General features: G+C 40.8%; 1 protein-coding gene across 1 annotated transcript in view; it reads right to left on the bottom strand.

The window, feature by feature from the left end:
* The window catches only part of LOC122471375 (S-adenosyl-L-methionine-dependent tRNA 4-demethylwyosine synthase TYW1), a 212,950-nt gene that overhangs the window by 170,231 nt on the left and 30,430 nt on the right, over positions 1–12,289 (bottom strand). The window contains exons 8-9 of the mRNA XM_043559879.1: positions 8,427–8,544; positions 2,674–2,726 (exon numbers count right to left, since the gene is read on the bottom strand). Coding sequence (XP_043415814.1) covers positions 2,674–2,726; positions 8,427–8,544 — 171 coding nt within the window. The remainder of the gene's footprint in view (positions 1–2,673; positions 2,727–8,426; positions 8,545–12,289) is intronic.

A 12,289-nucleotide genomic window follows, 5' to 3' on the forward strand; every position in this document is an offset into this window, starting at 1 on the left:
ACACAAACAAACAAAGAGAACTTATACTGCCTAATTTCAGACTTATTACAAAGCTACAATTATCAAGACAATGTGGTATTGGCATGAGGATAAACAAACAGATCAATGGAACAGAATAAGGAGTCCAGAAATAGGCCTACCCGTAGACACATGACTGATATTCTACAAAGGCCTAAAGTAATTCAATGGTAAAGGGAAAGTCTTTTCAACAAATGGTACTGAAACACCTGAATATCCACATGGGGGACAGGAGAGGAATGAATCTTGACCTTTACCTCATGCCATTCATAAAAATCAGATCACGATGAAGTCAAAGACCTAAACATAAAAGTTAAAACTATGTATGAAGCTTTCATAAAAAAACAGTGACCCTGAAGTTGGCAAAGATTTCTTAATATACAAAGAATGCTAACCATTAAAAAGAGGAAAAAAAAAGATAAATTGGGCTTATCCAAACTTAAAACTTTAAAAGATACCATTAGGGAAATGAAAAAAGGAAGCCACAGATTAGAAGAAAATATTCACAATGAATATTGGGCAAAAGACTCATTTCCACAATATATGAAGAACACCAAATCAACAACATAAAGTCAAATAACCTAATTTGGGCAAAAGATGTGAACAGACACTTCACACGTATGAACAGCCAACAGGCACATGAAAAGTCACGCCTCATCATCAGTAGTCGTCAGCAAAATGCAAATTAAAACCACAATGATCCCAAAAAACAAATAACCCAGTGAATAAATGGGCAGAAAACATGAATAGACACTTCTCTAAAGAAGACATCCAGATGGCCAACAGGCACATGAAAAGATGCTCAACATCGCTCCTCATCAGGGAAATACAAATCAAAACCACACTCAGATATCACCTCATGCCAGTCAGAGTGGCCAAAATGAACAAATCAGGAGACTATAGATGCTGGAGAGGATGTGGAGAAACGGGAACCCTCTTGCACTGTTGGTGGGAATGCAAACTGGCGCAGCCGCTCTGGAAAACAGTGTGGAGGTTCCTCAAAAAATTAAAAATAGGGGCGCCTGGGTGGCTTGGTCGGTTAAGTGTCTGACTTCGGCTCAGGTCATGATCTCACGGTCCGTGAGTTCGAGCCCCGTGTCGGGCTCTGTGCTGACAGCTCAGAGCCTGGAGCCTGTTTCAGATTCTGTGTCTCCCTCTCTCTCTGACCCTCCCCCGTTCATGCTCTGTCTCTCTCTGTCTCAAAAATAAATAAACGTTAAAAAAAAAAATTAAAAAAAAAAAAATTAAAAATAGATCTACCCTATGACCCAGCAATAGCACTGCTAGGAATTTACCCAAGGGATACAGGAGTACTGATGCATAGGGGCACTTGTACCCCAATGTTTGTAGCAGCACTCTCAACAATAGCCAAATTATGCAAAGAGCCTAAATGTCCATCAACTGATGAATGGATAAAGAAATTGTGATTTATATACAAAATGGAGTACTACGTGGCAATGAGAAAGAATGAAATATGGCTTTTTGTAGCAACGTGGATGGAACTGGAGAGTGTGATGCTAAGTGAAATAAGTCATACAGAGAAAGACAGATACCATATGTTTTCACTCTTATATAGATCCTGAGAAACTTAACAGAAACCCATGGGGGTGGGGAAGGAAAAAAAAAAAAAAAAAAAGAGGTTAGAGTGGGAGAGAGCCAAAGCATAAGAAACTCTTAAAAACTGAGAACAAACTGAGGGTTGATGGGGGGTGGGAGGGAGGGGAGGGTGGGTGATGGGTATTGAGGAGGGCACCTTTTGGGATGAGCACTGGGCATTGTATGGAAACCAATTTGACAATAAATTTCATATATTGAAAAAAATAAAATAAAATAAAATAAGCTCACAAAAAAAAAAAAAAACACACACCACATTGATACCACTGCACACACATCAGAATGGCTAAATTAAAAAAGATTTTCAATACCACAGAATAGTGAGAAAATGTTCCACCTGGAACTTTCATAAATTGCCAATCCAAGTATAAAATAATACAGCCACACTGAAAACAGACTGGGAGTTTCATACCTACCTTGTGACCTAGCAATTCCACTCCTAGGGATATACCCAAAGGAAACTGACACATACGTTCATAACAAAGTGCTACATAAGAATGTTCCCAGAAGTTTTACTTGGAATAGCCAAAACCTGAAAGCAACCCAGTGTCTATCAACAGATTCAAACCTGTGGTATGTTCATTGTGTTGAACAGTACTCAGCAGTAAAAATGAATAAAACTACTGAAATTTACTACAACATAGAGGAATCTGAGAAACATTATGTTGAGTTTAAAAATCCACCTGCAGAAAAATACACATTATGATTCCATTCATATGAAATTCTAGAACAAGCAAAACTAAACCAGTGACAGCAACTAGAACAACTATGTCCTGGCTGATGGGGAGGGACTACTGGCTAGAAATAAATACAAGTGAACTTACCAGGGGGAGAAAAATGGCCTATATATATCTTAATTTAGGTGGTAGATAAGGGTTTTTTATAGCCATCAATACAGGTTGAACTCATTTAACAAATTCAGTCAAAATCATTACATTAAATGTAAATTATACCTTTAAAATGGCAAAATTCATTGGCTACATAGAACAGCCATAGAAAAGTTGCATAAAACAGAAATAATATTTAAATAAAAACAAATACCTTTGTCCATCTGCAAAGCTTCACCCCAGAATGGCTCCCAATCAACTGATAACCTGAACAGAAAAACAAGGAACATAAAATTGAACTGATTCAAAGCCTCATATTAAAAGGTGATTAAAAGGCGCCTGGGTGGCTCTGTCGATTAAGCATCCAACTCTTGATCTTAGCTCAGGTCATGATCTCAAGGTTTGTGGGATCAAGCCCCACATCTGGCTCTGTGCTGACAGTGCAGAGGCTGTGTGGGATTCTCTCTCCCCACCTCTCTGCCCCTCCCCCACTCACGTGTGCACATGCACTCTCTCTCAAAATAAATAATAAACTTTTTAAAAATGGCAATTATAAAACTAACAAAATCATTCTTCTTTTCTACATAATGGTAGGCAACAACCCAATGGCAGAAAACATTAACATTTGAAATCACCAGGATGATAAAACAACTTAAAAGTTTATGTATCTAGGGGCGCCTGGGTGGCTCAGTCGGTTAAGCCTCCGACTTCAGCTCAGGTCATGATCTCATGGTTTACAGGTTCGGAGCCCTGCGTCGGGCTCTGTGCTGACAGCTCAGAGCCTGGAGCTTGCTTTGGATTCTACGTCTCCCTCCCTCTGTGCCCCTCCCCTCTCACGCTCTGTCTCTCTCTTCTTCAAAAATAAATAAACTTAAAAAAAAAGTTTTTTAAATGTTTATGTATCTAATAATATAGACTCAGGATACATAAAAATAGGCTAATCCAAAATCACAGGGAAAGATTTTAACATCTTTCAGTATCTAACAGATTCCATAGATGGAAATGCAGTATGATCTAATCCATACTGTAAATGTGATTGAGAACACATGGTATTGCCCTCAACAACTACAGAATTCACCTGTTTTTCAAGGACCCAAGGAAATTCTGTAAAAATAAACCAAATGCTGGGCCATAAAGCAATAGCAAGTAACGATATACTTCAAACAAACAACTGGGGAACTCTCATTGGTAATCTTTGAAAATGATGAAGAATCAGATGGGCAAAAGGATATTAAAATAAATACTGGGGCATCTGGGTGGCTCAGTCAGCTGAGCGTCCAACTTCGGTAGGGTTGTGATCTCTCAGTTCATGAGTTTGAGCCCCACGTTGGGCTCTGTGCTGACAGCTCAGAGCCTGGAAGCCTGCTTTGGATTCTGTGTGTCCCTCTCTCTGTTCCTCCCCCAGTCATGCTCTGTCTCGCTCTCTCTGTCTCTCTCTCTCTCTGTGTGTGTGTCTCTCTCTCAAAAATAAACATTTAAAAAAAAATTTTAATAAAGAAAGAAATAAATAAAAATAAAGAAATACTGCCCCAAGAAGAGGAAAAACAAAATTCCAGGAACCATAACCCAACATGAATTCTCAGGACCAGTCCCACAACCTAGCATTTAAAATTCATGAGCTACAGAAGATATGAGAAGCATGGAAAAGCCATGCCGAAGTAATCACATTTCCTTTTTTAATAAACTAGTAGAGCAAACAAGTAGAACATTCTGATTTCAGAAAGCACTTAATGAAGTTTCTCACAAGGCTTCAAGTAATAAGCCACAATTATCATGAGTCTCTTGTATAAAAAGACTCTTGACTTGCAGACAAATGAGGCAAATGGAGAAATATAGTCTGGATGATGGCAGAAGTGGATCCGTGGCTGGTTAAATATCCATATTCAGAGTGTGATGATTAATGGAACAATGTCAATTTGGATTGTAAGTCTCTACTGGGCTTTGTCTTTTACCCACTTCCACATTTATGTAAATATCTTGCATATAAATAAACAAAACACCGCTTATCTATATGAAGACAGAACAGAGTGCAACTGGACAGCTAATCTCAGATGCAGAATAAGCATTTAAGAGATTCCTACAGAAAATTCCAGTTCTTCTTTTGGATTCCTACAGTCTATTAGTGTCTTTACATCCTTCTCTTCCAAGATACATAGGGTTTTATAAAATTTTGCATTGAGGTAGGTATGAGAAAAACTGCCGAGTACAGGATGGACAGACCACAACGCCAAGATAAACCAATGGTACGCAGCTGCTAGAAATCACACTGCACAATTCTAACCAAGATAAAGTCACCGAGGATTTACTCTCCCACCTGAAACGCCAAAAATGGACAAAATATATGAACAGTTTCCAAGACATGAAACACCAGGCAACAAGGGACAGTAATCCCAGAGAAGATGGAAAACACAGGAGGCGAGCCCTGCCATGCCCAGAGCTTACTGCCCTCAAAGTTTCCAGGCTGTGCGGCAGGGAGAGGCAACGCACACACGGCTGGGTATTTTCTCGGAGTTGAGGACGTGGAAGCAAGAGTTGGGGAGCCCACACGGCTAGAGTTTGCAGCACTGAGTACCAGAGACTCAAAAGCTACACAGAGATTAAACTCAAGAATCTGTAGAGGATTCCTAGAAATTCTGCCTGAGTAATGCTTCATGCATATGTGAGAGAAAAGCTAACCAAGAAAGGGAAAGAACCATCTTAAAGGACTGGAGGTGCGCCTGGTGCTCACAGCCAGCTGGGAACTGTGTCTATTCACACCAGTCAGAAGCTTAAGATTCACAAGGCAGAGTACACAGCAGTGTTTTGCCCCGATAGTCATAAGTAATTAGCCATATTCTGAGTCAGCTCTGGTCTCACTTAACAAGTCATAAAAGCCAGATTAAAAGGCTCAAACTTGTTTCCAAGTAGCTGCTCTTCATCCTAGAACAAAGCTCAAGAATGTTTTATAGGAACACAAAAATATCTAGCACCCAATAAGGTAAAATTAGACCTGGCATCCAATCAAAGATTAACCAAGCATGCAACATGACCAATGAAAAAATAATCCAGCAACCAAACTGACCCAGAAATGACACAGATGTTAGAATTACATTAGAACAGTTGTCTAACTGTAATTCGTGGGCTCAAAAAGTTAAGTAGAGACATGGAGAATATAAAAAGGCCAACACTGAATTTCTAGAGATGAAAACTGTAATGTCAAAGCTGAAAAAAACACTGGATAGAATTAATGGAAGATTAGACATTAGAGAAGATTACTAAATTATACCTGAAGACATAGCAATAGAAGCTATCCTAAAATGAAAAGTAGAACAGAAAAAAGAATGTTTTTTAAATTGTCTTTAACATTTATTTATTTTTGAGAGACAGAGTGTGAGCAGGGGAGGGGCAGAGAGAGAGGGAGACACAGAATCCAAAGCGGGCTCCAGGCACCAAGCTGTCAGCCCAGAGCCTGACACAGGGCCTGAACCCAGAAACGGCAAATCATGACCCAAGCTGAAGGCGGACGTTCAACCAGCTGAGCCACCCAGGTGCCCCGAAGAAAGAATTTTAAAAAATAATGAAAATAGTATCAGTGAGCTGTTGGTCAAATTCATGTAATTGAAGTCCCCAAGGAAGAGAAGAGAGAGGGAATGACAGAAAAAATACCTGAAGAAACAATGGCCAAAATCTGTCCAAATTTGATTAAAACTATAAATCCACAGAACCAGGAAGCTCAACAAATCCCAAGTAAAAGCAACATGAAGAAAACTACGTTGAAACACATTATCATTAAATTGCTCAAAATCCGTAATTAAGAGAAAATAGAAAATCTTCAGAGTGCCAGGGGCTAAAAACATTACTTTCAAAGGAACAAACAACAGATGACAACACAGGTCTCATCAGAAGCAATGGGAGCAAAGTGGAACACCTTCAAAGCGCCGTAAGAAAAAGTCATCAACCTATGATTCCACATCCATCAAATAATATCCTTCAAAGATGAGGGCAAAATAAAGTCTTTTTCAGATACACAAAAACTGAAATAATTCAGCACCAACACACCCACACAACGCGAAACGCTAAATGAAGCCCTTCAGGCAGAAGGAAAAGGCTGTCAGAGAGAACACACATCTACGCAAAGGAAGAAAAACACCAACAAAAGTGGTATCTACAGGGGCACCTGGATGGCTCAGTAGGCCTCTGACTTCAGTCACGTCATGATCTCATGGCTCATGAGTTCAAGCCCCACGTTGGGCTCCATGCTGACAGGTCGGAGCCTGGAGCCTGCTTCGGATTCTGTGTCTCCCCCCCAACTCTGACCATCCCCTGCTCATGCTCTGTCTCTCTCTCTCTCTCAAAAATAAACAAACATTTTAAAAATTTTTATTATTTTATTTATATTTTTGGTTTGTTTATTTATTTTTGAGAGAGAGAGAGAGAGAGAGCGTGAGCAGGGGAGGGGCGGAGAGACAGGGAGACACAGAATCCGAAGCAGGCTCCAGGCTCTGAGTTGTCAGCACAGAGCCCAATGCGGGGCTTGAACTCACAAACCAGGAGACCATGACCCGAGCCCAAGTCAGGGCTACTGAGCCACCCAGGCACCCCCCCAAAAAAAAATTTTTTAAGTGGTACCTATATGAGTCAGTATGTAAGATTGTTTCTAATTACATCTAATTAAGTCAAAATTAACAGATAATTGACTAAACTAAAATAATAACGATGTAGTATAGGCCTCTAAGATACATAGAAGTAAAATGTATGATAATGATCACATGGAGGTTGACAAGGGGAAAACACAAGTGTGTTACTGCAGCTTCTCCCACTGGACATGAAGTGGCGTCTTAATCACTCACTGTGATATGATCAAGAGGTATGTGTAACACCTCGAACCATCACTAAATACCAATACAGTGCTATAACTAACAAGCCAATGAGAAGGTAAAACAGAATCATAAAAACATAATCTAGGGGCACCTGGGTGGCTCAGTCAGTTAAGCATCTGACTTTGGCTCAGGTCATGATCTCGTGGTCCGTGGGTTTGAGCCCCACATCGGGCTCTGTGCTGACAGCTCAGAGCCTGGAGCCTGCTTCGGATTCTGTGTCTCCCTCTCTCTCTGCCCCTTCCCCACTCATGCTCTGTCTCTGTCTCTGTCTCTGTCTCTCTCTCAAAAATAAACATTAAAAAAAAATTTTAAAAACAACTTAATCTAAAGGAGGCAGAAACTGGAAAAAGGAAATCAAAGAACACAAGACAAGGAGAAAACAAATGGCTACATGAGAAATGTAAACCTATCATGAAATCAGTTTAAATTGTCTGAATACCCTTATTAAAAGGCAGACTATACATATATATATTATATACATAAATATATGTATGATCTGAATATTCTTGTCTGTCTCCTCTAATAGGCTGATGGCTCCTTGAAGAAGATACTGCATCTTAAGTTTCTCTGCATGGCCAAGACTATCACACAAAAGGGTCTCAATAAACACAGAAAGATGGAGTGAGGGAAGGAAGTCAGTCCACTGACTCCCAACTGACCACTCTTCTTCTACAGGAAATCAGTATTATTTGTTCTCAAGTAAGGCCTCCTTGATGAGTTAGGACCACAAAAACCCAAATACACTTCTACGTAAAACATTTCTAATTGACCCAGCCTAATATCGATAGAAGCTTCTTTTCTGCAGTTAATAATTTTCCCTTAACAAACGACGATCTGTGATGGCATTTTCCGTCTCTGTGCCAGAGCCACGCTGATGCTAACATCCCAGGAAACCAAGCACAGGGGAAATGTGCTGGCCCGCAGCCAGCGCTCAAGGGGATCCTTCTGCAGGAACGAGAGGGGGCTGCCTCGACAGCTCCGGCCGCCATAGTGACAGGGCCACTGGGCCTTCTTCCCTCCCTCCCTATTTCACGCTCCTCACGGGGGTATATTAAATGAGAGCGCTTGGGAGGGCAGTCCAGTGACAGCGCCTCCTGACGGTCCTCACCTTGTTTAGTAAGGGCTTCTCGGAGAGCAGGGGTTATCATAGCCCTTCTTTCACTGGCTTCACCCTTCACGGCGTTCCTGACCAGAGTGCTTTTCTCCTCCTGGTGCTCCTTCTCTCTCTGTATTGAAATTAAAAGAACAAAATTCAGAGCTGGCAGTGAGCGAGGAGAACAACAGCACAACAGTCACGGACACATGGCACGGGTAAGAAGGTGCGTCGCGAACCATGGCCCACACAAGCCAGTCTCCTCCAAAGTGACCGCATTCCCAGTCAGACAGTGAGCAGAAGGCCTGCCAGTCTTTTCTCTTTTCTTTTTGCTTTCCAAAAAAAAGGAACTACATACTCAAACACATACACCCGCAAAATGTAAATCAACAATCCACTTATCTAGATGTCAATTATTTTTAGCAATCTGAGTACCGACAGCTGCCGAAATTCATCAAGTTATTTCTCTGAATTTCAATTTCCTCACCTGAAAAACAAGGAAAGTAATAGCTAGAGAGCAGGAACATTACAATTAAATGAAATAAATCACCAGGTACAATGCCTGATATATAACAGGAGTTCAATAAAATAGAATACTGCTGGTTATGTATCTGCAAAACCCCCAAAACAAGTCAAAATAGTGCTCTGAGCTGCTCAGACAGCCATTTGTTTGGAGACCAAATTACTCCTCCACCTGCCATCCCAACAATGACTCTTTCTAGATGATCCTGTGGGGAAAATGTGTCTTCAGTAACAGAAAGAAATCTGAAGGATAATATAAGGCTGATTGTGTTCCCTTTTGACTTTGGGCCCTAGAAAATTCAGCAGTACGCTGATGGCTGTGTAAAGTCTCAAATCATGTTTGTCTCGAATTCTCTGTAAGTGGCTTCATAGTACATGATGATCTTCACCCTTTACACTGATTTCTTCCTCTATTTAAAAAAAAAAGTTTTAATGTGTATTTATTTTTGAGAGAGAGAGAGACAGACAGAGAGCAAGCAGGGGAGGGGCAGCGAGAGAGGGAGACACAGAATCTGAAGCAGGCTCCAGGCTCTGAGCTGTCAGCACAGACCCTGACGTGGGGCTTGAACCCACGAACCATGAGATCATGACCTGAGCTGAAGTCGGATGCTTAACCGACTGAGCCACCCAGGCGCCTCAGCCTTCTTCCTCTATTTTTAAATCTTACTGTATGTACATATATTTTAAAGTTATCTGAATGTCTTTTTGTAAGATGGTAGAATGCTAATCAATAATTTCAGGGCAACACACAAAGTCTGTGCTATACTACATTTGCCAGGTCTTAGTAAGAGCTGCAGAAATTCAAAATAACTCACCTTGGCAGCAGCCCCACCACCAAGCTCTAGACTACCTTCAGTGCCTGTCCGTTTGCAGTGCCCCGCCCCTAGAGAATCAGTAGTGAGAACACCTCACAGATCCCTGGATGTCTGAAATCTGCATCCAACTAATACAGACAGGAGGATGGTCCTTGTTTGAAGCTGGACAACAGGTGACAGGGATTCACTAGATCATTCTACTTTTGTGAATGTTCAAAGTTCTCCAAACAAAAAATGTAAAACAGATTTAAAATTTTTTAAAAAGAAACACGTAAACCAATGAAATTTGGAGTTAACTTCTCTACCTTCTCTGTTACGTCAGGGATTTACTCCGAAATTGGAAGTCAGTGAAAAACTATTTTAGAGACTCAGAGGTATCATGATGAGAAACATAAATCCAGTTAGTCCTATCTGTCCTAAAGTCAGCATTCCTAATTACTAAATATAATCAAAATGCAAAGCTAATGAACAATTTTGCTTCTGTTAATATAGTTTTCAACTACACATTTCCACACAGAACTGAAAAAATTTACAAACATCAACAAATTATTCTCATCTATCATAAAAGTGATCCGTTTATTCCTAGGCATTTTCTTTAAAAAATTTTAAAGTTTCAGTTGTTCTTTTAAAATATTTAAAAACAAAAGTATCCTTTGGCTTTTTTTTTTTAAGTCTATTTCAGACCTAAAAAGATGTCAACTTAAAAAGGAAGTCTGTGGCAGAGCAAGATGAACTGACCTTGAACTTGACAGCGTTTAAATGTCTCTGAGGTAATTCCACAGCAAGTTACTAGAACTCCCTACTAATCATGCAAGAATTGCTCTCAAAAGCCTGTCACCACAAAACATCACCAAGCATGTATGCTTATCCCAAAGGCCACATAAATCCAAAACTGGACCCACCCGTGACACTGGCCTCTGACCAGTGTGCTCAGAGTTCCAGAGACACCCTCTTGTGGTTATGAACACACACAAACACACACACACACACACACACACACACACACACACACCCCACCACCACCACCACAAAAAAACTAATTCTGACTCCTATGAAATGAACACTCTTAAAGAACGGTCATGGACCATCATCCATGTCCCATCACTAGAGAAATTATCCATCATAAAATATGAGGGTAGCTACTCCATTTCAACCATTTAAGATACAAAATTTATATAGGAAAGAGCTCAGAGGCCACAATGAGAGATCCTGAGCATTCAGGACAAACATTTACCATTCTGTCTCTATGGCAGTTTAGTCCCATCTTCCATATGCAGCAGTAACTTCATTTCCAAAAAGAAATACAATGGCTCATAACATTCCCGAAGGAAGTGCAAAGCGCCAAATTCTAATCTTGTAGGTGCAGACACTGTTCACTGTTTGCCCAGAATACAACATATATAGCTGCTATATGGCCGTAGTAGAAATTACTGAAGATCCCACAACTAGTCAACCTTGATTCCTCCCTCTCCTGCGTGCCCCATTTGACAACGAGTAACCAAGTTTTAAAGGTTAATTCCCACAGACTGGCTCACTCCATCCACAATGCCATTGCTTCTGCACACCAGCCTTGGTTTCTCCTAAGGACAGGACAACTGCAAGAGCCAAACTAAATGGTCTCCCTGTCTCCAACTTGCAATCTCATCCCTCCCCAACTCCCAAACCCATCACATCTGCCCTGAAAGAAAACGAACGTCCTCTCCAAGCTGCTGCTTCCCAACACGCAAAAAGGAAAGCCAATTACAAGCTACATTCCTAGGCACTTCGGAAAATGACTATAGATAAGTGAAAAGTCCTTTATAAATAAACAGGACTACGTTAATCTTACATAATCACAGGAGCAAAAAGTGGTACCAATTTTCTTTAAAAAAAAAAAAAAAAAGATATCATACAATATTACCTAATTCATTTTCATACCATTGTCCCAGGAACCACAGTACCATCCCAATTATCACCTGGGAAACAGGACACAGCAAAAAAAGTCATCTGTTAAAGACTTTAACGTAAAATTCCACCTAGCCGGGTAAGTGCCAAACAGGTGTTTTGCCACAAACAAGCTTTTCATTACCAAAGCATACAGACATTTCTGCTGGGAAAAAGTCCTTCTGATTGTTTCAATCTGTTTATTTCATTGATCCATCAGGTGATTCCCTTCCTTATCAAGTCATGCAGAAAACAGAATCCCCAAGCTCTCTCGAGAAGTCATCTTCCTATACAGTCAGCCCTTCTAGGCCTGGAGCTTTGCTGGCAAACGGTTGGGCATTCAGTAAATGGTGGCCGAATAATGAATGCCTCCAAACTACCAGACAGATATTCCTAGCTCTAGAAAAGCAGATCTCCCTTCTTTCGGTAACTGATTTTGGATCTGGCAACTTTCAATGTTAAAAACTCTCCTTCGGGGGCGCCTGGGTGGCTCAGTCGGTTAAGCGTCCGACTTCGGCTCAGGTCATGATCCTCATGGTCAGTGAGTTTGAGCCCCACATCAGGCTCTGTGCTGCCAGCTCGGAGCCTGGAGCCTGCTTCAGATTCTGTGTCTCCCTC

Source organism: Prionailurus bengalensis, chromosome E3 (genome assembly GCF_016509475.1).
Source record: "Prionailurus bengalensis isolate Pbe53 chromosome E3, Fcat_Pben_1.1_paternal_pri, whole genome shotgun sequence".
Taxonomy (NCBI): Eukaryota; Metazoa; Chordata; class Mammalia; order Carnivora; family Felidae; genus Prionailurus; species Prionailurus bengalensis.